The sequence below is a fragment of the Castanea sativa genome, chromosome 9 (genome assembly GCF_040712315.1).
Source record: "Castanea sativa cultivar Marrone di Chiusa Pesio chromosome 9, ASM4071231v1".
Classification (NCBI taxonomy): domain Eukaryota; kingdom Viridiplantae; phylum Streptophyta; class Magnoliopsida; order Fagales; family Fagaceae; genus Castanea; species Castanea sativa.
The window spans coordinates 11,172,152-11,199,389 of record NC_134021.1 but is presented as its reverse complement, the minus strand read 5'-3'; the positions used below and the strand labels follow the sequence as shown (position 1 = coordinate 11,199,389).

At 35.3% G+C, this 27,238-nt stretch overlaps 2 protein-coding genes across 2 annotated transcripts; one reads left to right on the top strand and one right to left on the bottom strand.

The window, feature by feature from the left end:
* The first annotated feature begins 11,664 nt into the window (after window positions 1-11,664).
* LOC142609952 (putative F-box protein At2g36090) lies at window positions 11,665-12,963 on the top strand. The gene has a single exon (XM_075781678.1). It carries the CDS (start codon window positions 11,782-11,784, stop codon window positions 12,835-12,837), a length of 1,056 nt encoding a protein of 351 aa, XP_075637793.1. The 5' UTR covers window positions 11,665-11,781; the 3' UTR covers window positions 12,838-12,963.
* A 10,456-nt stretch (window positions 12,964-23,419) lies between these two features.
* On the bottom strand, window positions 23,420-25,890 carry LOC142609904 (small RNA-binding protein 11, chloroplastic). The gene is made up of 4 exons (XM_075781631.1): window positions 25,704-25,890; window positions 24,137-24,205; window positions 23,932-24,038; window positions 23,420-23,855 (listed from the first exon to the last, which is right to left on the bottom strand). The coding sequence occupies exons 1-4, from the start codon at window positions 25,816-25,818 to the stop codon at window positions 23,736-23,738; spliced, it is 411 nt and encodes a 136-aa protein (XP_075637746.1). The 5' UTR covers window positions 25,819-25,890; the 3' UTR covers window positions 23,420-23,735.
* Window positions 25,891-27,238: the final 1,348 nt, after the last annotated feature.

The window sequence follows — 27,238 nt, the reverse complement described above, 5'->3', positions numbered from 1 at the left end:
CGGTACCAAGGAGGCAACCACCTCGGCGGTCTTCTAAAGAGCATTCCAAGGCTGTGAAAGAAGAGGTGCTGAAACTCAAGAAGGCGGGTGCTATCAAAGAAGTTTTTTATCCTGAATGGTTAGCCCATATAGTAGTGGTGAAAAAGAAGAATGGGAAATGGAGAGTCTGTGTGGACTTCACAGATTTAAACAAAGCTTGCCCTAAGGACTCTTTCCCAATGCCTCGGATTGATCAATTGGTGGACGCTACTGTTGGACATCCTCAGATGAGTTTTCTTGACGCTTTCCAAGGTTACCACCAAATACCTTTAGCTGTAGAGGACCAGGAGAAAACTGCTTTTGTCACTCCTACAGGAAATTACCATTATAAGGTAATGCCCTTTGGTTTGAAAAACGCAGGGGCTACCTATCAAAGGATGATGACGAGAATGTTTGAGACACAGTTGGGAAAGACAATTGAGGTATATGTGGATGATATGGTGGTAAAAAGTAAAGCAGTTTCTACGCATTTGGAAGATCTGAGCAACACTTTTCAAACGCTAAGAGATTATAAGTTACGACTTAATGCCTCTAAATGTTCCTTTGGTGCGGGATCAGGCAAGTTTCTAGGATATATGGTAACTCACCGGGGAATTGAGGCGAATCCTGCTCAAGTTAAGGCCATTAACAACTTACACCCACCTCGGAATCCTAAAGAAGTACAGAGATTAACAGGTATGATCGCTGCCCTCAACCGATTTATATCTCGGTCCGTAGACAGGTGTAGGCCTTTCTTTCAGTTGTTGAATAAATGGAAGGGTTTTGAATGGACCGAGGAGTGTGCTGTGGCCTTTCAACAGCTTAAAGAGTATCTCTCGCAACCACCCATTATGTCTCGGCCAGATATTGATGAAATTCTGTTTGCATATATTGCAGTAGCTAATCATGCAGTTAGTTTGATTCTTATACGAGATGATAGTAATATCCAGAGGCCAGTTTATTATGTAAGCAAGTCCCTGCATGAAGCCGATGTCAGTTATTTGCCACTGGAGAAAGCTATTTTAGCGGTGGTGCATGCTACACAAAGGCTTCCTCATTACTTCCAATCCCATACGGTGGTTGTCCTTACACAACTCCCTCTCAAATCTATACTTCGGAGTGCGAATTACACGGGAAGAATTGCGAAATGGGGCACTATCCTAGGGGCTTTTGACATCAAATATATGTCTCGCACCTCTACAAAGGGGCAGGTCATCGTGGATCTTGTGGCGGAATTTACTGAGCCCTCATTAAAAGAATATATTGAAGGATCAGGTGTGGGTAAAAAATCAATAGGCATGATTTCATGCAAAGAGCCTCCGTTATGGAAAGTGCACGTTGATGGAGTAACAAATCAAAGAGGATCTGGTGTGGGACTGGTTTTGGTATCCCCGGAGGGAATTACTTTTGAGAAATCGTTGAGATTGGGGTTCTCGGCCACCAACAACGAAGCAGAATATGAGGCCGTCCTCGCAGGGATAACATGGTTCATAAAATGGAAGGGAAGACGATACAAATGTTCTCGGATTCATTACTGGTGGTAGGATAAGTAAAAGGAAAGCTAGAAGCAAGAGATTCAAGAATGCAAGGATACCTAACCCAGGTCAGGTGTATGCAATCTAAATTTGAGTCTTTTTCTTTATCACATGCATCTAGATGTGGGAATACCCATGCCGATTCATTAGCCACACTCGCAACATCCTCGATGCAAAGCCTACCGCGGGTTATCCTTGTCGAAGATCTGCTGAAACCTGCTGAGACGAATGGTAACGTCACTCGAATTCTTCAAATTAGGACAGGGCATAGTTGGATGGATCAAATAGTAACTTTTCTCAAAGATGATATCCTGCCTAAAGAAAAAGTCGAAGCAGATAAGATTCGCAGGAAAGCAACTCGGTTCTGGTTATCCAAGGACCAGAAATTATACAAACGCTCTTTTTCGGGACCATATTTGTTATGTATGCACCCCAAGGCAACAACGTTATTTTTGGAAGAGTTGCATGAAGGGATTTGTGGAAGTCACACTAGGGGAAGGTCTTTGGCTCATAGAGCCCTTACTTAGGGCTATTGGTGGCCCAACATGCAGAGGGAGGCGCAGGACTATGCAAAGAAGTGTGACCAATGTCAAAGATTCGCTTCAAACATACATCAACCAGGAGGTGTCCTTAATCCTCTATCTAGCCCTTGGCCTTTTGCTCAATGGGGCTTGGACATTGTTGGACCTTTCCCAAAAGCAACAGGAAACAGGCGATGGCTCCTCGTCGGAACAAATTATTTCACTAAATGGGTTGAAACTGAGCTATTATCGAATATCAGAGACATGGAAGCGAAAAAATTTGTATGGAAAAACATCGTTACCAGGTTTGGCATCCCTCATACTCTCATTTCAGATAATGGTTTACAATTTGATAGAAAAGCCTTTAGAAAATATTGTTGTGATCTGGGCATCACGAATAGATATTCCACTCCAGCTTACCCTCAAGGGAATGGCCAAGCCGAGGCCGTCAATAAAGTGATAGTTAATGGACTCAAAAAAAGGTTGGGTGACGCTAATGGAAGGTGGGTGGAAGAATTGCCACATGTCTTGTGGACATATTGAACTACCCCACGAAGATCCACAGGAGAAACACCCTTCTCCATGACTTATGGAGCCGAGGCAGTATTACCCCTAGAAACTGGGTTCCCAACCCTAAAGAAAAGCTCCTTCGTTCCAGATAACAACGATGACCTATTGAGGAGAAACTTAGACTTAGTTGAAGAACGACGGGAGAATGCCATGGTTCAACTAGCCTATTATCAACATAAGCTCAAACAGGGGTATGATTCTCATGTAAAACTGTGACCTCTTGCACCTGGCGACTTGGTATTGAGGAAAGTTTTGGGCACAACAAAGAATCCAGCATGGGGAAAACTAGGGCCCAACTGGGAAGGACCTTATCGTATTACTTCAGTCGCAGGAATAGGGGCTTACAATCTGGAGGATTTGGACGAACATGTTGTACAACGTCATTGGAATGTAAATAACCTACGAAGGTACTATTATTAAATAAAAGGCATTTCGGCCATTTTTGTTAAAACTGCATTACGTTCATTATCTTCATTCATTTAAGTAACAAACTGAAACTTGGTGTGTCTGGATCCTCGGACCACATATCTCGTCTAAATTGATATTTTTTATTAAGTGTTAAACAGAACCTTAGTTATGTCTGGTCCTCGGATCATCTACTTTGGAAAAATTAATATTTCAACTGCTTCATGTAAGTATCAAATTGAAACTTGGTGTGCCTGGATCCTCGGACCACATACCTCGTCTAAATTGATATTTTTTATCAAGTGTTAAACAGAACCTTAGTTATGTCTGGTCCTCGGATCATCTACTTTGGGAAAATTAACATTTCAACTGTTTCATCTAAGTATCAAACTGAAACTTGGTGTGCCTGGATCCTCGGACCACATACCTCGTCTAAATTGATATTTTTTATCAAGTGTTAAACAGAACCTTAGTTATGTCTGGTCCTCGGATTATCTACTTTGGGAAAATTAACATTTCAACTGCTTCATGTAAGTATCAAACTGAAACTTGGTGTGCCTGGATCCTCGGACCACATACCTCGTCTAAATTGATATTTTTTATCAAGTGTTAAACAGAACCTTAGTTATGTCTGGTCCTCGGATCATCTACTTTGGGAAAATTAACATTTCAACTGCTTCATCTAAGTATCAAACTGAAACTTGGTGTGCCTGGATCCTCGGACCACATACCTCGTCTAAATTGATATTTTTTATCAAGTGTTAAACAGAACCTTAGTTATGTCTGGTCCTTGGATCATCTACTTTGGGAAAATTAACATTTCAACTGCTTCATCTAAGTATCAAACTGAAACTTGGTGTGCCTGGATCCTCGGACCACATACCTTGTCTAAATTGATATTTTTTATCAAATGTTAAACAGAACCTTAGTTATGTCTGATCCTCGGATCATCTACTTTGGGAAAATTAACATTCCTTTTCTTTTTCTTAAAGTATCAAAACTTGGTGTGCCTGGATCCTCGGACCACATACCTTGTCTAAATTGATATTTTTTATCAAATGTTAAACAGAACCTTAGTTATGTCTGATCCTCGGATCATCTACTTTGGGAAAATTAACATTCCTTTTCTTTTTCTTAAAGTATCAAAGCTTGGTGTGCCTAGGTCATTAGATCATATACCTTATTACATATGTTTGACATAAATCAAACTAGAGGTCTAAATGAAAAAACAACTGCTTAAGAGTCTCCCTGATATAGTAATAAACGGATAAGAAACCCACGAGCATCACTTAATGCCTCTCCTGCCTATAATATTAAGTTTGATCCAGTTTTTTCTGGCTTTGATTTTTGTAAATTGATAAGGGCGAAAGGATTATTGTTCTAAATATATGGCAAAACAAAACGAAAGTAATGGCCATCAAACAAAAAAGAACTTGTGCTTATATTAGATTTAGAAAGTACTTTGTAATTACAAGAAACTGCGAAATTACACTTAGCAGAAAATGAAGAAAAAATCAAAACTAAGGAAAAGCAGTCATTGCTTCAACTTTATCTTCAGAGGGCCTTTAGGGTCTTGAGAAGGTGGAAGATGCACCGAGGCCTCATCGGCAATTCCTTTTCCTTTGGAATCATCCTCCAAAGCTATCGGATTTGCTTGGTTACCCAACTCATCCTTGGAAGATTCCTGAAGGTCACTTGAAGGCTGTACATCTTCCAGTGCCTTCTCTTGTATTGAATCAGCTTGTTTGTGGAGATCTTCAAGAAGAGCTGAGTGTTCAGCCTGTTCACCTCTCTTATCCTCAGATGATACCTGGGCAGCTTCATTGTCGGCTTAAGGAGCGTCAGAAGCTCGAATTGCTGGAGGATAGTAGACACTCTCTGCTTTCCAAAGAGTAGAAGAGGCATCAACCCCAGCTTGAGAAAGTGCCTCGTTCCACACTTGGAGGCAGTAATGTCTACATACCTCGGGAACCTGAGCCTTGAAGGTTTCTGTGATCTCCTTCACACCAATCTCGTAACTTTCTTGTTCAGCCAGCTCCTTTGAATTTTCGGCCTCTTCTTTTGCCTTCTCAGCTTTTTCCTTTTCTTCGAGGGCTTTCTCTTTGCCCTTGATGGCCTCCTCTTTAGCCTTCTCAGACTCCTTCAGATCTTTTTTCAGATCCTCAATAAGTTTTTGTGCTGCAGAGAGGTTCTCGTCAGCTTGTCGAAGCATCAGTCGCTGGTCCTTGGCCTGTTTAGTGGTTGTTTTGAGATCGGCCTCTAAACCTGACCTTTCACTCTCGGCCTTAACCAACTTGGCTGAGACCTCCTGCAGCTTCTTCTTTTGAATGTCCGAGATCCTTTGGGCGGCCTCACGCCTAGATTCCTCGGCCCTCAGAGACTTGTATGAGCTGATGGCAATCTCTTATGCCCTATGGGCAGATTGAACAGCCTGTGAACAAAAACAAAATATAATATAATATAAAAAAATATATATATACAATAAAAATAGATAAGGCTTAAAAGAAAAACTTACCATCGCAAGCTCCTTCTTCAAAATCATGAAGACATTGTGGTCTCTTTTCTTTCGGAGCTCACCCATGTCCTCAGGGAGCAGCAACGCTTGCTCCAATGCGTCTGCCACACAGGCAGTGGTCCCCTCATCAGAAATTCTGATGGACGCATCCACGGTAATAGCCCGATTGTCCATGGTCATGTCAGGGAGCCATAAAGGAGCCTGCACGGTCACCTGTGATTCGGTCCTTTTGTCCGACCTGGTCTGCACCATGCGGGCCTGCTTAATACCCTTTTCAATCTCGGGCTCTTTAGGAAGAGAGCCCTTCCCAACCTCCATCACTTCCTTTCCCTTCTGCTGTTCCCTTTTTCTTTTAAGGTCAGCCGGATTGGGACGTTGAGTTTGGGGAGGAGGAGGAGGAGGAAGGAGTCTAGACTCAGGGCCTTTGTCAGCACCCTTATCCTGGGCCCTAGGGCGCATTTCCTTAGGAGGCTCTTGAGAGCCTGTGTGACCTTCAAGCACATCTTTTAGACTGGGCTTGACCTTGCGCTGAATGCCCATGGTATCGGATTGGTGAACAATGGCTGGCAAGACTTCTGAAGAGGTGCCGAGGATAGAAATTGAGTCTTCGGGAGAGTGGGGTTGGTTAAAAACCTCAAACTCGTCCTCAGAATCAGATACCTCGACGATGTTTTCTTCTTCCTTTACAATTGAATGGGAAGACGTGGCTTCACCAAGTACAGATTGTGGGGGAATAGGGACTAAGGGAATCCCAACTAGAACAAGTTGTGGTGGTTGTATTGGTTGAGTGATCAGAGTACCTTGGGGAATAGGAGCCCCCTCCGGTAGCAGGAAACCTTCAACGGCAACGCTAATCCGAGGAAGGCGGGGGTCCTTGGCCTTGATCACGCACTTCGGTGCCTAAAAGGCTTTGGAAATTGGATTGTAGCCGAGGATGAGATGAGTCGCTCGGAGTTGGCCGTTAGTATGCACAAAAACTTCGGCTTGTAGGATCCTGTCCAAACGTCCAAAATCGACGAGGAGAGGATGACGATCCGCTGCGTGTGGATCTGTAGAATTATCCAAAAGGAAAAAGGTAAGAATAAATAAGAAGACAAAAACAAAAAGAAAAAAGAAGAATATAATAATGGTTTTTAGGGTTCTAGATAAAAAAGACCAAAAACTTCACCTGGAGTCCCCTCCCTTGTCGGACAGGGTAGGCCGTCGTGCCAGTTTCCTGATACGATCAGGAAGTCGTTTTTTAGACCCTTATTAGATTCGGGCAGACACTGAATTAGCCTAACTTCTGGGTATCTAGATTTTAGGTAATATTTATCTTTTTTTGTCAGGTAATGGAGGTTATAAACCCAGTTCACGTCATGATAGGTGAGCCCTAGGTTCATCCTCTCGTTTAAAGCGTCTATGGAACCTAAGATCCTAAAGACATTTAGGGCGCACTGGGTGGGAGTTAATCTAAAAGTCCTAAGGTAATCCCTAGTCACGGTTCCCATGGGGATTCTCATTCCCCCTTCGATGAATGTAATCATCGGGATTACTACCTCCCCCGTTTTTCTTTTTTCAAAATATTCCTCCTCGTTACAGTACCTGATAGATACGTCTGAGGGGATTCGGTACTTAACCTTGAACTGTTCTATTTTTTCGTTTGAATCCACTAGGGACGCAAATCTGCCCATCTTTCAAAAAAGGGGGGTGTGAAGAAACTAAAAAAGAACTATGCCGAGGACGAAAGATACAGAGAAAAAGAAAAAGAAAGGGAGAGAAAGAAAACAAAAGAAACAAAGAGCTGATAAGAAGGGGAGAGAGTATGGGAGAACTTACTTTAAAAAAGAAGAAGGCACGGTCACCTCGGACAAAGTATATGGTAAAAATGAGAAGGCACATGAAGGTAGCAAATGTGGCAGGTACGTTATAAGGTTATTGTAGTGTGAATGATTTGAAGAAAATTAGTATTTATATATATCAAAAGGAGTTATGAAGCGGGAGAATTCCCGCCTCAACCCAGGAACGGCTCTCAACCGTTGGATATGTGTCGCATTGTTGAAACATGGGGGACATAGAGACGCCAGAAATTAACTCAGGGGCGCTTCATATACCGAAGCATCGGGAACATGCAACGGGCAATTCAAAAGTCATTGTCCACGTCAGCAATATTGCCAAAAATCCGCAAGACAAAGAAGAGATTTAAATCGAGATCCTCTTTTCCTCCCGAGGTGAAGAAATAAAGAATCTCGAGGGGCTATTATAGGGGCATTGGGCCCAGTAAATTACCAAGGATGGCCCAACAAAGTCTTTTGGGCAAAAAACCCAAAATCCGAGGACATCAAATGATCTAAAAGTACATGAGTGTACCTCATAAAGAAGATACCAAGTGAAGATATGATAAACGAGTGACCAATCACGTCCGAGGAGTAGATTTGTCCTCGGGTTTTAAGCCGAGGTCATAAAGAAGAGAGGTTTAATATCCCCGGGCTATATTATGAAAAATCCTATGATTACGAGAAGACATGGTACACGTGGAGGACAATAGGGAGAGCGGTGGAATATCTAAGGTAAAGCTGCTACCACCGCCCATATATTAAAGGCTTTGTAATTGGTATACTAACTGCATGGATGGAAAGATGTGACCTGAGCATGAGGTTTGGAACTTGGTCCCTGACCTCAGCGGACTTTGGGGGAGAATTGATGGGATAAGTATCCCAAATCAGCATTACAACCATGAGGTGGAAGATGATAAAGAGAAGGAGAGGAAGTATAAATAAAGGAAAAGACCTTTGGAAAAAGGGGAGCTTCTTTCGGGATAGGAGAAAGACAATAGTATATGATAATCTACAATTGTAACCAACCTTAGGAGCAATATTATAAACTATCCTCGGATCGTGTCCGAGGAAGAGCTTTTAGTTATACTCTTACAAATAACTCTTTATTTCATGCCATTGGTCCCGGAGCCCGTTCCTCTCTATGTTATTTAAAACCATCCTTGAGAACTAGATTACAAACCAACTCTCTACAAATTTATTGTAAAAGGGTCTTTCAAGCCCATTTCCAACCTTAGATTGAGAGTTTGAATTGTGCACTTACAGTAACAAATCCTCCATATTTTCTAATTATTAAATTATATAAAGTTATATTATATTTGTAATACACAACACACAACACACATTCACATATATCATAATTCACACAAATAACGTAACAAGAAATAAAAAATGACACACAATAAATATTAAACACACACTCACACACATATAATATAAATTTATAATAAAAAGAGACACCTACGACTTATAAACATTCTCTTTTTACTCTTGGAGAGACCTATTTATGTTTTTTTTTTTTTTTTTTTTTTAGGCTGGGCTAATATGTGGTTAGGGTGTGTAAGATTTAAACCAGAGTGTACAAACATATCTTAAAGGGTAAATTATACTAATAAAAAAAATTATATAAAATTTTTTAAGAACAAAGTTAAAGTCAGGGGGTTCAATTGAACCCCCTGAGCATAAAATAACGCCACCCATATCTTTGATCACCTTAAAATTTTGCAAGTATGGAGAATATGTGAAGAAAATGTAATCTAATGGTGGATTTGTCAAAATTTGCATCCAATTAAAAAATATTGAAGAGTAGTCTAATATTGATTAAAGTTACACAAAGTGTAACAAAAATTGTCTGAAATGTCTAAATGGCTTACTAATTATATTTTACTAGCTTGTATATCCATATATATGTATGAATATACTTAAAAGATACACATTAAGATGCATGGTATAATAATCTTACATATATAATTTGAATATTATTAATAGTCATTCTTGTATATTTTTTAATTCTTTAAAAATTCTTGTAAAAATGTTATTAGGTAGAAGATGTAAATTGTCAATTTTTAAAATATTTTATGTTCATTAATTCTAGATTCTTTGGTTTTTGTACACAACAACTCACTTGAATGGATATTTATGATATGGTCCTACATTTGATTCCAAAATTAAGAAATATAACTCTCTAAAAATACATAATTTAGGACATATGACACAAAATTGAAATTCAATTGTAGAATTTAATTGGATTTTCTCTAAATTTTAACTATTAATATATATATATATATATATATATATATATATATATATATAATTTTTGTGTCAAATGAATTATTTTTAGTTATAAAAAAAATGTTCATAAATATAAAATCATTGAAATTCTCTCTTCCTCTAATTTTATATATAGTGTTAGATATATGATTTATTTATATTGTACTCGTCATTTTCTACTCTAAATTAACTCATTTGGTACCAAAAAAAAAAACCTTCAAGATGGAACACGTGCCGTAAAATTAAACTCTAATTTATTTTTGAGAGAGTTTCAACCTATAGCGCCTACTCCTGATGATCGTTCTTTATCATTAGACCAAGATACTAATCAGTTTTTGGTATAGGCGGGAATTAAACTCTAGATTTTTTATATAACCAACAGAGATTTTACCAGTTGAGCTAACTGGAACCCACAAATTAAACTCTAATTGAAATCAATTTTTTACACTGAACTAACTAACTTGATTCAAAAATTTAAATTTTTTTTATTAGATGGGACACGTGGAGCAAAATTAGACTCTAATTTAAACTCTAATTGTATTTTCTCTTAACTTTACTTATTTATATATATATATATATGACTTATAAATTTGAATTTTTTTTAGTTCTACAAAAAAAAAAGGCTCATAAATATAAAATCATTCAAAATTATGTTTTTTTATGGTTTACCTATTTTGGATTCTTCATTTTTTACACTAAATTAACTCATTTGGTACAAAATATTAAAAAATTTAGATTAGATGGAATACATGTCTCAAAATTAAACTGTAATTGAAATCCAATTTTTGCATTGAATTAACTCACTTGGCACAAAAATTTAAAAGCTTAAATTAGATAGGACACGTGGCACAAATTTAGACTCTAATTGAATTCTAATTTGAAATCTAATAGGATTTTCTATCAATTTTACCTATTATTATATATATATATAGATTTTTTTTTCGAGAAATATTATATATATATATATATAGATTATGTATACACATGATGAGAAAAAAAAATTAATATCATGGATTATTTATCACTGTGGTCCATAACTTTTGCCCTATCAAAGAAAGTAGGGTTAATTACGATATAAATGAACGTAATAAATAATATCAACTAATGTTACATTATAATGAATGTAATAAATTAATAAAGTAAAACATTGAATCATTACAAGAAAACCTAAGATTGTTCTAAAAATGAAATAAAATCTAAGATTGGTGCTGTAATAAGCTTTTCCCCGGCCGCTGAAACGGGAAACTTCATTAAATACATATTAAACAAGTGCAAGTGTCATTTTTTTTTTTGGGTTAGTTGTTATGTTCATCACTCATCACATCTTACCAAAATTGTGGACACGCAAAAAGAAGATTAAAAAAAAAAAACACCTTCTAAACCAGGACAGTCCCGGACACGTTAGAGCTTGTATAATATATAAGTTAATAAACAGCCTTCTGGTGCTTAACCTGTAATATAAGTCTGCGTTTGGCTTAATTAGTTCTTTATATAAAAGTTTATTCGTTTATTTATTGCTATTTGATAAAAATATAGTTATATCTAGAAAGAATTAGATTTTAAAAATCTGAATTTATAAAAATAAAAAACCCTAAACCAAATACAATTTTTATACACATGCTCCAAGAATTAAAAATTTGAAATGCTACATTTAAAAATAAGTGTGGCTAACACATGTTGTTGGGACATTTGTTAACAAGTTATTTAAGAAAGTTTTAATGTTACTTTTATAAAAAAATGTATATAAAAAAATAATTAAAAAAATTTGTTACTTTTTTTTCAATAAAAAATTTAAAAAAAAAATGTTTCTTAAATCAATATTTTTTAGACATCCATTTTTTTATTAAAAATAAAAAGAAAAAAAAAATCTCTCACAAACTAAAAGTAAACTTTGTTTGAAAGTCAAACCGTGTTATCAAGGGAATCAACAATGATCAGCCACAGTAGCCTGGAGTCAACCCATGAGTACTGTACTATACAAATAGTAAATGAAGGGCAATCTCGTAATTATTGAAAAATTCATGCCCAAACTCATTCCCAACGTTCCTATATAAACCTCATGAATTCATAAAACCAAAGAGTGTGAAAAAGGTATCAACTATCAATAGTTCAAACACTGGTACCAAACATACATGGCTTCCTTATCTACACCACCACCTACCACCACCACTATCACCATCACCACCGTCGATGAAGGCAGCGCCACCTCAATCTCCGCCGTCCACTCAGATATTCTCCAAACTCACATACTAACACGATTAGACGGGCCCACCTTAGCCTCCGCAGCTTGCACTTGTTCTCAGCTCAGTGCACTTTCATCTCAAGAGACACTTTGGACAAACATTTGCAATTCCACGTGGCCATCCACCAACGCGCCACGTATACGCCACGTCATATCCACGTTCCCGAACGGTCCCCGCTCTTTCTTCTCCGACTCCTTCCCACTCCTCACAAATTTGGACCACCCAAACAACTCTCCCCAAAGCCATCACGACCGTACATCGGAACTAATCTCAGCCGTCGATGTTTACTACAAGGGCAGCCTCGTATTCAGCAAAGTGATCGAGACCGAGACAGTAACCGGTTGGTTTAAATGCTCACCGTTTCGGTTGGACCTTTTGGACCCCAAGGACGTGGTCCCAACACCGATAAAGTTGCTGGACGATGACGACGACACGTGTCGCGATCTTGAGGAGGATTTGGAGCTGAGCTGGATCTTGATTGACCCGATCGGACGGCGGGCGATGAACGTGTCGAGTCAGAAGCCAGTTTCGGTACAACGTCATTGGTTGAGTGGAGAGGTGCACGTGCGGTTCGCGACAATCTTAGCCGGCGACCACCACAGAGGATCATCATCGGAGTTCGTGCAGTGTGGGGTAGTGATCACGTGCGGTGGGTCCCAGGGAAGGGTGCTGCTAATTAAGGAGATGAGTTTGCAGGTGGAGGACATGGATGGGATTCATTTGAATGGGAAGGAAAGTTTGGTAATTTTGCAGAGGGCAATGAAGGGTAAAAAGGGAATAAGGAGGAGGGAAGAGGAAGGAAGGAAAAGATACCAGCAGTTTTTGGAGAGGAAGAAGGAGAGGAAAGAGAGGAAGCTAAGAACAGAAGGGATATTAGATATGTTGTGTGTGGCTATTGGGGTCTTGGGATTTGCCACTTTTTGGTTATTTGTTTTGTGCAGATAAAAAAAAAAAAAAAGAAGAAGGAAATTAAGGTTTTATTTTTTCTTTTTTTTCTTTTTTTTTTCTCCAAGTGCATTGGTATAATTATAAAGAAACAAGAAGAGAGAAAAAAAAATTATATATGACTTCATTTCCTTTCATCCTTTGTACAATTACCTCTATATGAGTTTAGTATATCTTTCTTAATTTAGCAATATTCTTTTATATTTAATTCTAGGCTGTCTTTGAATTTAAGAATTTAGAATCAAAATATTTGGAGAGATTTCTTAGGATATAATGGTTTGATATGAATTTTAGTAATGCGGGTTTAAATTGGAAATATGCAATTTGGCATGGATTGGGCATGTCGTGAAGAAGTTTTTGGTCACATTATGAAGTTGTTTGGTAGAGATGATAAAACAGTGAGAGAAGAGAAAATTTAACGAGGATAGATAATAAAAAAAAATTAAAAAAAGGGAAAAGAGAGACTAGTAATTTCATTATAAATGTTTGGTAAGAGAATGAGAAAAAAATGGAGAGAAAATAAAGCATTTTGTATTAAATTTTTATTACATTTTGTATTAAAAGTTTTTTTTGTTATAAATTAGAATAATAAGGTTATCAAATAATGTATTTAAGATGTTTTCTCTCATAATTTATTAAAGATGGACTCAAGATGAAAAAATCAATCTCTATCTTTCTTCCTTTCGTTTTTTACTAAACCAAACAATAGGTCTATTGTCTTGTTCTCCTAGGAATATATCAAAGAGTATGCTATTCTGTGGTTTTGTCAACCATTAGATTGGTTCTGCCTATAAAAATTAATTACATTGTGAAGAAGAAATGAAGAATAGTTTAAAAAGTTTTATACATACATATATATATATATATATATATATATATATATATATAAAGAGTAGCTGTCATAGATATATTGGCAATAAATGAGAGTAAGATATAGACATTGAAAGGAGACGTGATGTAATGTTGTAACTAATAAGATATTTCTCTCTTATTTATTATTTACAAAAGCGTAGACTTGGTTTTCTATGCCATTTAGTTCCGAAATATATTTATGTTATAATATTTGATTCAAACATCAAGCAATCAATGCGTGTAAATTATAATACTAAAAATCCCTTACAAAATAAGAGTTTTAAGAGGCTTGGACACTGTTTTATGATTTTTTTTCTTTTTTTTAAAATTATTTTTGAAATAATGTGGTCAAGAGCTTTTAATGTCTACCACCTAAATAATACAAATTTTCTGTACTATTTTTTTGTGTTATACTTCATGTTCTACCAATCACAACTTACTATATATTTGTTTAAATTTCCTTATAAATTAACCAAAGTTTAAAATGAAAAAAAAAAAAAAAAAACACATGTTAAATTGTAATTGATAGAACATATAATAAAACACAAAATGTGGTATACAATCATGTGGAGTTAGACCTACATTAGATTTCATTAGTGGAGGCAGAAAAATTTTCGTGAAATGAACAAGAGTGTATTCAATGTGGGTTACAAGCAGAATAATTGTGGTGGAAATTCAGGTTTGACATTACATATACGAAATGTGCGTACTTGCTTATTGCTATTAATTTGTCCTAATTGTCCTAAAATTAAGTCATTTCTAAGTTGAGTGTGAATGTGTAAATATTGACTTAATTATCAAGACCCAAGAGCTGTTAGAGTATGACTGGCTGATTTTAATGAAACACAAAAAAGGCCGAAGGTGGTTGAAAATTCAGGAGGGGGAACCAAACTTATCTTTCTCTTAAAAAATTAAAACTTATTGGTGTGGACAATCAAGGTCCTCTCTCTCTCTCTCTCTCTCTCTCATGCTTTACATGACTTACTATGGTTATTTTAATTAGGGTTATTTACAATTATTAACTATTACAGTGTATAGAGAATTTGTATTCATAAAGTCTTGTGCTTTAGGTCCACTTTAGTTGTATCACACATATTTATGCCTCCTATATAAGCTACGCACACTCTTGTATATTTTAATAAATCAAAGCATTATTTCTGACATTAACCTTAGGTTATGATATGCAAAAACAGTTTGGTACAAAACTAAAAGCAAGCAACTAGCCTAGCGTGTCTCTGCCATAGATTTGCTAAATCAAATAATGGAAGAGTTGAGAAATAGCATGTGAGAGGACTTTGCTTGTAGTGGTCTAACCCATGCAATAATGTTTTACCCTATATATATATATATATATTTTTTTTTTTTCTAACTTAAGGGAATGGATTGTGTCAAACCGTGAGTTTTGTCATTTGACATCACGTCATGCGAGCCTGTTTTTAGAGTAATTGTAGGGAGTCAAATTGTGGTCCTTCAACAATCCCTCTCACACAATGACATTCCCTTTACTCAAACCCATGACATTAGCTCTGATATCATTTGTTGGACCGTGAGTTGTGTTATTCTACCTTAAAACCAATTGGTGATAAAGAAGACACACTCAAATTTTTTATGACATTCGATATCACGCCACTCAGGCCTATTTTTAAAGTGGTTGTAGGGATTCAAATTGTGGTCCCCCAACAAATTGAACTCAAATGATTTGGTTCGGTTAGATATTGCCTCAGTTAAAAAGATTATAAAGAAACTTATTTTTATTAAAGTAGAATGGTTACTAGGTTAATTTGAGCTGAAATGTAAAGAAACTAAAAGAGATGCTAACTGAAACAAAAACAAAAACAAAAACAAAAAACAAAAAAGAAAGAGAGAAAGAAGAAGAAGATAAAGACATGTCGAAGTATTAACTTGTAATCGCTTATCTCTCTTCCTCATGGGTAGTCGACTTTTTATAATTAAACTAATTAGTAATTACCACTTTACAAGATAATGAATTTTTTTTTTTTTTTTAACTTTTTGGTAACTACACTGTATCATCACACACACGTGTGCAAGCACGTGCACACACACATATATCGAATAATTTGATAATTACATTAAATAAAGAAAGGGAATTTGAATCTTAGATATATATGTTGGAAAATAAAAAGTGCTAATTAAATTACAATATTCTTAGCATGACAAGTGATAGTTGGTATATTTTAATAAAAGTAACATGTAATTTGGGCAAAGATGTTTTTCCTGCCAACTTACTAGTCCTTAATTATTAGACTCTCACATGATATGATTGCCAAATTTAACACTTGTCTATTGCCAAGCATTCAAAGATATCTAGTGAATCTTAGAAAAGGTAATAAAACACATTAGGGGCAAACAACTTTAAAACTAAAAGCTTTCTCCAAAGTTTCTCAAAAAAAAAAAAAAAATGTTAAATAGCATATTTTTCAAAATAACATCAAACCTAACCTATTCAAAAACACACAAGTGCGTGCACACTCCTAAAAATTTATTTAATTTTTTTTGTTTGATTTATTATAGTATTTTGAGAATTTGTTTGATTAAGTTATAAATTTGGGATATGATTTAAGCATATTATGTGAATTATAAAATCGTATTAAAAAATAGGGACTTATAATTGTTGAGAGTCTTTTTTTTTTCCCTTACAAGAAATGAAATATTTTATATCCAACATGTTGTATTGATTTTTACACCGATAATAGGTTGGGTTGGGTCGAGAATTCTTTAACTTATTCCCCTAAAATTTTTAAGTACGAATCTCTCTATTCAATCAATATTTTTTTATGGTAAAAATTATGAAAAGCTCAATCTCTACATTCTATAACAAATGAAAAAACAAATCTAGTACCACAAACTATTATACAACTTATTTGCCACAATTATGACATGTCAGAGTGTAAATGGTGAAAAAAAAAGTGATGGGTTAGACTTGTGACAAAAAGTTGTGGAATGGTTTTGTGGTACTAAAACTACAATAGGATTGTACAAGTGTTCTTTGTTTCCTTTTCATAATGGACACAAACGCTTATTGATTTTAATGTCTCAAACTCACATGTTTAGCCACTTTTGTCAACTTCTCAATCGAAAAAGTGCATGGCATATACATGTGTTAAATTGTTAATTCTATTTCTTGTTGGAGTATGTGTGTTTCAAACACTTAACCTTTGCTCTGTGTCCCACATTGGTTAGAAATAAACATTGTTATAAGTTTATAAGGCTTTCCATATCTTAAATGGTAAGTTGGAACACTATGGGTTGGGTGTTGGCTTGGGCTTGGGCTTGGGTTTGTTGTATCATTCTTGGGCCTCACCTTTTCCCTTGCTTTCTTTTAGCCCAAATTTAATTTGATGTAGCCGTTGGTGAGTATCTGAGCAGCCTGTTGGGCATTTAATGATCAACCCAATCAAATCTGCACAATAACCGTTAGAGGCTTAGTCCATTTAGTCAGCCCACTAGTCTTCCTTTAGTTGATATATAAAACCCTACAACTCAAACTATTCAATAGTCATATTTTCCATCTTCTCTAGCCGTATCCTCTTTGTTTGCTTTGGTTTGCTGCACAGAAATTTCGGCTTCAAATTTTTTATTTTATTATATTTTAAGGAAAGGAAAGGCAAGTAAGGTTGTTCCTAGTTCTTCTTGTTTGAGTGTGTGATCAACTTGAAGAAATCACTATAGTCTAATCTTGGGGGGTTGTTTGGCCAAGAGAGCCATTCACACTGAGTTCTAATCCGGGTGGCACAAATCAACCTTCAAGGACAACGCATTTTACGTGAATCTATAGTTTGTGAGATCTTTCTAATTCTATCTAATTATTTTTTTCATTGCTAATTTTTTAGGGTTTGTATTGTTGAGTTAAAACTTGTTTATTTAGACATATTTTCCAACAATCTTAAAGGTTGATATTTGTGTTTTAAAAATGAAGAAAAAAGTTGTGGATTCTCTTAAGGTCATTTTGGAAATTACAAAGCTTGAGGCTTTTGACGGAAATAATTTTAAACGTTAGAAAGAAAGAGTTTTGTTCATCTTGGAATTTACCAAAATTGACCGGGTTCTGTATGAGCCTAAACCTGATAATGATCCTAAAAATATAGCAAAGTGGAAAAAAACAAATAAATTGTGTGTTCATACTATAAAGTGTGGTTTATTTAACAAGTTGTTTGATAATTATTGTCATTTGACTTGTGCTAGAGATTTATGGGATGAACTTAATGGTCGTTATGGTTTTGAGGATAAGGGTGCTAAAAAGTTTGCTACAACTAAATTTATGTCTTTTCAAATGGTTGAGGAAAAATGTGTTTCTAGCCAAATTGAAGATTTTCAAAAATTAGTATCCAACCTAGCTAAAGAGAGTGATGTTTTGCTCGAGAGGTTTGTGGCTCATGGCCTTGTGTTTAAGTTGTCAGACTCTTGGAAAGAGTATAAACACCGATATAGCCACCATAGGACCTATTTAAATCTTCAACAAACCATTATTGATATTCAAATTGAAGAAACAAATAGGATGTCGGAAAAAGTTTCTAGAGCTAAGGAATTTACTTCCAAGGCTAATGTTGTAGAGGGAGGACCCTCTAGACCTCCACAACATAATAAGAAACATGATTTCAAGGGAAACGAAAAATTTCTTAATAAAAATGACCCAAATCCTCAAATCCAAAAGAAAAAGGGTAATTGTTTTATTTGTGGCAAGGTAGGTCATTAGGCGGCAACATGTAGGGCAAGGGGTAACTTCAACAACAATAAGAACAACAACAAATGTTCTACATCAAATAAGGCAAATGTGGTGCAAACTGAAGAGATCATTGCGGCGATAGTGTGTGAGGCACACTTGGTGACAAAAGTGAAGGGATGGGTAGTTTGACTTGGCTTGCACAAGACACATTGGTGCATTCAAAGAGGAGTTTATTTCCTACACTCCTATGGCGAAAGGCACTGAATGTGTCTATGTTGGGGACAATAGGTCCATGCCGGTGAGTATTAAAGGGAAAGTACTCTTAAAGCTTACTTCTGGTAAAACTCTTTCAGTCAATAATGTCCTTCATGTACCTCACTTTCGACACAATCTCATTTCGGTACATTTGCTTGGTAAGGCCGGCATTAGAGTTTTATTTGATGGTGGCATAGTTACTTTATCTAAAAATGAAGTCTTTGTTGGTAAGGGCTATGATGATGAAGGTTTTTTTGTACTTAATGTTGATCAAGTTGTTAATGAAAGTAGTTCATCTTCTTGTACTTACTTAGTTGATTCCATTGATGTTTGGCATGGTAGACTTGGACATATTAATCTTAGCTATATAAAGAAAATGAAAGAATGTGGAATTATTAACTCACTAAGTGAAGCTAATACGAACAAATGTGAAATTTGTGCCGAAACTAAAATCACCAAGAAACCTTGTAAATCTATAACAAGAGAAACCAAGCTTGTTGGATTGGTACATAGTGACTTGGGTGATTTAAAACACACCATAACTAAATGTGGTAAAAGATTTTATGTGATCTTTGTTGATAACCACTCTAGATTCACTAAACTTTATTTACTAATAACCAAGGATGAAGCTTTGGAGATGTTTATAAAGTATAAAAGTGAAGTTGAGAACCAAAAGAATAAAAGGATTAAAAGACTTAGAACCGATAGAGGCGATGAATATGAGTCTAATCCTTTTAAGGAATTTTGTGAACAAAATTGCATAATACATTAGGTAACTCCACCTTATTCACCGAAATCTAATGGAATAGCCGAAAGGAAAAATATAACTCTTAAAGTGATGATGAATGTTATGCTCGTTAGTTCTGGGCTATCTTCCAACAAGTGGGGGGATGCCATTCTTTCGGCTTGCCATATTTAAAATAAGATACCTCATAAGAAAACCGGTAAAACTCCTTATGAACTTTGGGAATGGCTTAAACCTAACTTGGAATATCTCAAAGTGTGGGGGTGCTTGGCTAAGGTCGTGCTACCTAAGCCTAAAAGGAGAAAACTTGGTTCTAGAACGTGTGATTGCGTATTTATTGGCTATACTTGTAATAGTTCGTTCTATAGATTTCTTGTCATCAAAAGTGATATATTGGAATCATACACTACTATTGAATCTAAAAATGTCATATTCTTTGAGCATGTGTTTCCTTTGAAAAATAAGGAAAAAGAATTGCATTATTCTATTGAAATTTCTAATGACTTTGTTAATGATGTGTAAGAAATAAGAAGGAGCAAGCGAGCTAGGAAGGAAAAGGATTACGGTAACAATTTTCTTGCCTATGTCATTGAAGATAAACCTGTAAGTTACTATGATGCAATTAAATCCGTGAATGCACCTTTTTGATTGGAAGCAATTAATAATGAATTGGAATCAATTAATAATGAATTGGAATCTATTATGTCTAATCATACTTGGGAATTAGTTGAGCTACCACCTAAGGTTAAACCTATTAGTTGCCAATGGGTGTTTAAAAGGAAATTAAAACCGAATGGTATAATTGATAAGTTTAAAGCTCGCTTAGTAGCCAGAGGGTAATGTGGCATCTATTAGAATTGCATCTATTAGAATTTTATTTGTCATTGCTTCTATTTACAAACTTGTAGTACATTAAATGGATGTTAAAACTGTTTCTCTAAATGGTGATTTAGAAGAAGAGATTTATATGGAGCAACCTGAAGGTTATGTAGTTGTTGGACAAGAACATAAAGTTTGTAAGTTGGTTAAATCTTTATAGGGTTTAAAACAAGCACCTAAACAATGGTATGAAAAATTTGATAATGTTATGCTTACACATGGGTATGTGATCAATGGTGCAGATAAATGCATATATAACAAGTTTATTAATAATGAAGGTGTTTTTATATGTTTATATGTTGATGACTTGCTTATATTTGGAACTAGCCTTGATGTTGTGCATGATGCTAAATGCTTTCTTGCCACTAATTTTGATATGAAAGATTTGGGTGAGGCAAATATAATGTTGGGCATCAAGATCCTTAGGGATAATGATTGCATTACACTATCACAATCTCACTATGTAGAAAAAATTCTTAAAAAGTTTGAACACTTTGATATGTCACCTATGTCTACTCTGTTTGACTCAAAGGTGCACTTATTTAAAAATTGTGGTGATAGTGTTTCATAAGATAAATATGCACAAATCATTGGTAGTTTGATATTTTTGACAAACTGTACTCGCCCTGATATTACATATGTTGTTGGTAGATTAAGTAGATATACTCATAATCCTAGCATTGAGCATTGTGATGCAATATCTAGATTGTTAAGATATTTAAAGGATGCTTTTGATTATGGTTTGTCATATTGTGGTTATCCTGCTATATTAAAAGGATATTGTGATGCTAATTGGATCTCTGATACAGATAAGGTCAAGTCCATTAGTGGATATGTGTTCACACTAGCTAGAGGGGCTGTCTCTTGGAAATTATCCAAGCAGACTTGCATAGCGAGATCCACCATAGAATTAGAGTTAATAGCCTTAAAGAAGGCTGGGTCTGAAGCCGAGTGGCTTAGGAGTTTTTTAATTGATATACCATTGTATACTAACTCTATTACCTCTATTTGCATACATTGTGATTGTCGAGCTGCCATAGCAAGTGTTAAAAGCAAAATCTATAATGGGAAAAGTCGACATATCCTATAGAGGCACAATATTGTGAGGCAACTCATTGATAATGGTGTAATGTCATTGCACTTTGTGAGGTTAAAAAGGAATTTGGCCGATCTTTTGACCAAGCCACTAGCAAGAAGGCTAGTGAGTAAGACATCGAGAGGGATAGGATTGATATCCAAATTGTGACACTATGGCCAATGCCCAACCTCTATGATGGGTGATTCCACGCAGGGGTTAAATGGGTAGAGGTCATTTGTGGTCCATATGGGCACTATTAGTTATTATGTATTCTGCTATCTCATTGAGGAGATTAGCGATGAGTCCATTCCTATGGTGTGAGACAGCGTTAAGTTGCGGATTGTTGGAGGCTGAGCTCTAGCTGTTAATGGACCTATAGTCCCTACCTGTTGGGATGGGGTGTACTGTACACACTCTTGATGGATGCCACCTATGTGGCAGTGGAAGTTGTGTCGCTTCCTATGAGACTTGGGTAGGTCTTTAGAGCTCTCATGAAACCCAGTGGCGCATGGCCTGAATAAGGCGCCAACCTGCTTATGGAACAACCTCGGTAAAGAAAGGTATATGGGTGGTAAGTTTGGTTATCTAATAGCTTGGTTAAAAGAGTCTAACTCTACCATTGTCTAGTTGTTCCTACTTATTTATCCTAAGTATGGTTAAAACCTTATGGTACCATATCGATGCATGCCTTCTTGAATTTATTGTCTTTCCTAATTTAGTGTTTGTAACATGTGGGGGATTATTGGAGTATGTGTGTATCAAACACTTAACCTTTGCTTTGTGTCCCACATTGGTTAGGAATAAATATTGTTATAAGTTTATAAGGCTTTGCATATCTAAAGTGGTAAGTTGGAACACTATGGGCTGGGTGTTGACTTGGGCTTGGGCTTAGGTTTGTTATATCATTCTTGGGCCTCACATTTTCCCTTACTTTCTTTTAGCCCAAATTTGATTTGATGTGGCCGTTGGTGAGTATCTAAGTAGCCTGTTAGGCATCAAATCTGCATAGTAACCATTAGAGGCCTAGTCCATTTAGTTAGCCCACTAGTCTTCCTTTAGTTGATATATAAACCCTACAACTCACATTATTCAATAGTCATATTTTCCATCTTCTCCAGTCGTATCCTCTTTGTTTGCTCCAGAAATTTCAGCTTCAATTTTTTTTTTTTTTTAAGGAAAGGAAAGGCAAGTAAGGTTGTTCCTAGTTCTTCTTGCTTGAGTGTGTGATCAACTTGAAGAAATCACTATAGTCTAATCTTGGGGGGTTGTTCGGCCAAGAGAGCCATTCACACAGAGTTTTATCCCGGGTGGCACGAATCAACCTTTAAGGACAATGCATTTTGCGTGATTCTATAGTTTGTGAGATCTTTCTAACTCTATCTAATTATTTTTGTCATTGCTAATTTTTTCGGGTTTGTATTGTTGAATCAAAACTTGTTTGTTTAGCCATATTTTCCAACATTTCTTCTCCACATATATATGGACTTGCGTGGAATAATTCTACAAAGCCATGTAGACTTGCATGCACTCATTTCGTAACCATGTGAACTTCTTGGACCCCAGACTTTCCTGCAATCATTTTGCAAGCCATCTGGACTTCTTGAACCAAGCTGCACAACACATACCCAAGTTACGCAATTCTCTTACAGTAGAGAGAGTCTAATCTCTAATGACACAATTTTGCTACAATTCTAATATGTTTGACTATGAATGATAAGTTCATGTAAAAATGATGATTCAACATTCATAGTCGATCACTTTAATAAGTTGTGACAAAATATGTGGTCATGGAATAACTTTATAATAGGTAGTCGACCAATTGTCACCTCCAATGGCAATGCACCTTTAAGACCATGACGCTGTATCAAGGCAAAAATCAGATCAATTGTCCCCTCCAATGGCAATGCACCTTCAAGACCATGATGCTGTATCAAGGCAAAATTTGAAATAATTTTAGTGCGTATGATCCTAACATATTGTATACAAGGCTCCCACCGCAGATTCCTTGTCATGCTTCAAGTCTTGAGATCGAGAGTCAGACTCTCAAGCTCCAGATCAGATTGGTTTCAAGCTCAAATACATATATGTCTAAGACAAATGAACTCTCTCAGTTTGCAAAAATATTAAAGTATATTACAACCTTTACTCATTAAATGTTCAAGACAAGTGAACTCTTATCTCACAGATCACACTTAAAACTTGTATTCAAAGTTTGTTGGATATTGATCTAAAATACTATCTGATGTTGCTTCTGATGATTTGTGGTGCTTCTACTTGTAGCAGACACATGCCTTGCGACCAAAATTAGATTATTAGCTGGAAAAAGTTAACACAGACATTTGGATAAGACATAATTTATAGGAATCCAACTTTTCCTGCCATTGTCCATTGCGCAAATTATATCTTCATATAAGTACTTGACTGTCGTCTCTTGGCTCTGGAGGCCCTCTTGCTATTGGCATTCCACCTCCAAAATCAGATTTGGGTTTCGCATAGTCCACAAAAACAACACGCCCATTTAATGGCTGCCAGTAGTTATTTGTTATTTTTGAATTTCAAAGCTTAAAAGAATCAAATGCAGAGATGAAAACAGGGCCTTACCTTTCCATTCATCTCTGTAAGGGCTTTCTGAGCTTCATCTTCTGATGCAAAGGTCACAAATCCAAATCCTTTTGATCTGTCTGAGACTCTGTCCATTACAACTTTAGCTGGAAAAAGAAAAAATGTTAACCTCCAACTAACTGAATATTCTACTGGCTTGAAGAGGGTAACTTAATGTTATTGCATATGGAAAGCCCATTGTCACCTTCAACAACTTGACCATATTGAGAAAATGCTTCTGATAATCCTTTGTCATTGGTGTAAAATGACAATCCTACAGCATTGAGAGGGAAAAAAAAGCTTTAGCAAGTGCATAACATAAAATAAAAAATAAAAAAAAATTTGAGAAACTATACAGTATATAGGGCAAAAAAAGCTGCAAACTATGTTATCCTTTTTTTTGGAAAGTCTAAGTGAGTTAATATACATTTAACCAAAACTTTTTGTTGGCAAAGATAATATGGAAAAATGATTTAGATAAGAAGCCAAAAAAAAAGAATCAGAAAAACTCTATGGCCTGAATCTAGGGATCATGAAGCTCTCCACTGCTTGATATATTTTACATACAAATACAAAGAGAAAATGTTTCCATATGATTTGTGTTCTTTTGACAAAGCATGTTGCTAAGTATCAAGGGAAACATTCTACTAAAATTCAAAACTTAAATAAGTAGCAATTTCATAAAAGATTCCAATGCTCTTTTAGTAGAGGTCAAGCCGCAGTGCAATGGCAAGTGCCTTTCACCAAAAGCAATAGGTCACAGGTTCGAGTCTGGGAATCAGCATTTTCCAAAAAAATTGGGGGTAAGCTTGCCTACCAATCACCCCTCCCAAAACTTTCAAAAGCAAGAGCTTTCAGCACTGGGTACAACCTTTTTAGTGCTTTTTTAGTACAATTCAATGAACTTCTTTTTTAATATTATGAGAAGCAATCCTTGTGCTGCTTCTCAAAATTAGCAAGAGGCTAAAGCACCTTTGATTTATCTAATGAGATGCTTCTGTTCTTTAAAATGACGAAACACCCTATAAAAGCCCCCATCAAACGGACTTTAACAGGTTGAATTGGATAGAACCATCCAGTAATCAAAAGTAGGATCTGGAATTCTGTGAGTAATACAAAGCATGTATAACACAACAGTATATTGATCAGAAAAACATGAGCTAGGAGAATCACATCTCTATGTTGGTTACAGATGATAAAAGGCATTCACACATACAAAAACAATCTCAAGATTAATTATTTAGTAGCTAAGCGAAAAAGATAAAATGCTATTTAGACAAGACTTGAGCAGACAACTTCCACCACTTTATTTGAAAATAAAAACAATCTGAACCATACATGAATATTGATAAGCATAAAGGTTTTGATGTAAATGTAATCAAGATTAGCATGAGTTCTTAATTAAGGTCAGAGCCATGTACATGGTTGTAGTTAAGGATTTCAAATTTTCAATAGTACCCACAAGACCATTCAGATCTCTGGAAGCCTCACTTGGTTATGGATGAATTAAATGAGCATATATTTTGTAGAAAAAAGGTGAAGAAAACGCAAAAATTCATATAGGTATTACGTCGAACAGGTTATGGTCATAGTTCAAGTAATCCAAAACATTATGGTGAGGTAGATGAAGTGATAAACAGCGAAACATATGACTGGTTTTTGGTCACACATAAATAGTGGGTAATAACTACTTAAACGGTTTGAGATGGTACAACGTCGTAAAGCAAAGTGAAACAAAAAGTTAGGAAGAGAGAGAGAGAGAGAGAGAGTACCTCCAACGAAAAGTTTGGAAGCTATGCCTCTGGAACAAATGTGAAGAGTTGGAGGAAGGAGAGAAGTGTAAGATAGATTAGGATTATGCCCAACTAGTCTTCTAAGCGCCGCCATTCGATGCCACACACACTGGGTTCTGCTGCCAGGGAATTACTCTTGAGAGCTTAGAAATGATGGAAACTATTCCGCTATATATATATATATATATATATATACCTTTAATCCTTTTTTTTTTTTTTTTGGAGAAACCCTTTAATCCTAAGTTAAATATAATACATAGAATTTTAAATTTACAATCTAAAATTCAGTTTTCAAACTATGTATTATGTAATCACGGGCTATAATTTTATTTAAAGAAATGATAAATACTCGAAATTAAAATGATAAGTACTCGAAGTTACAGGATAATCTCTTTTTAAATTCTTAATATATGAAATGATAAATAATTGAAATTAAAATGATAAATATTTGAAGTTACATGATAATCTATTTTTGAAATCTTAATATATGAAATGATAAATACTCGAAATTAAAATGATAAGTACTTGAAGTTATGGGATAATCTATTTTTAAAATCTTAATATATATCACAATTATCTACACATCCCATCCTTAATCTTGAATTTATGAGGTAAAAAAAAAAATGGTAAATCTACTCCAGCGAAATGAACTAAGTTTTCCATCTCAAATATTAATAAAATAAGAGATTAGCCTTCCATGTTGTTTCAATCTTTTCATAAATTTTTTTGGGTAAAAGTAAAATACAAAACTGATTCTCTAAGTTTCTTAATATTTCATTTCCGTCCTTTAATTTTGTTTTTGTTAATTTCAGTCCTCTAACTTTCAAGTTTATTCAATTAAGACTTTGTCCATCAACTTTTATTATATATTGTGATTAATTTTCAATTTTATAAATTTTTCTTCACATTTTTAAAATTAAAAAAAAATTCAATTAATGATTGAAAAATATTTTCTAGATTTAAAAAAAAAAATTAACAAAAGTTAATGGAAATGCCTTAATTGAATAAATCTAAAACTTAGAGGATTGAAATGAACGAAAGAAAAGTTAGTGGATTGAAATGAAATTTAAAGAAACTTAGTGGGTCAGTTTTGCATTTTAGCCAAAATTTAAAAATATGTCTGAATATATTCAGACATATATGTATGACACTGTCATTGTGTTGCGGGCTGTTCCAGTATGATTTTCAAAATGTTTTTGTATTGTCATAAAATTAATAATAAGTTCTTTGAAATAAAATTGCTCATTCATAACTTTTATAATTTTTTTTAATAGAGTTGTGCTACTATAAAATAAATAAATAAAAATTAAACTTGGTTTTAACATTTTGATAAAAGAATTTTTTATTTCCTAAATAATGTTCTTACATTCATGCACCGATGAAAAAAGCCATGTTTGTTTTCCTATGTTCACATACATAAAATAAAATTATGGACTCATCATGAATCTCTACAAACAATTCATGAGATTTTAGATTGAATAGAGTAGAAGAGGATATTCAAATAGAGAGAAGAA

Bases quoted from the DNA above. Each gene is read 5' to 3' on its own strand.
- LOC142609904 (XM_075781631.1), bottom strand. From the start codon at position 25,818: ATGGCGGCGCTTAGAAGACTAGTTGGGCATAATCCTAATCTATCTTAC. The intron at 24,206-25,703 runs GTACTCTCTCTC...TCAATGCTGTAG, and splicing joins TTCCAAACTTTTCGTTGGAG to GATTGTCATTTTACACCAAT. The intron at 23,856-23,931 runs GTAAGGCCCTGT...AACTACTGGCAG, and splicing joins TTACAGAGATGAATGGAAAG to CCATTAAATGGGCGTGTTGT.
- LOC142609952 (XM_075781678.1), top strand. From the start codon at position 11,782: ATGGCTTCCTTATCTACACCACCACCTACCACCACCACTATCACCATC.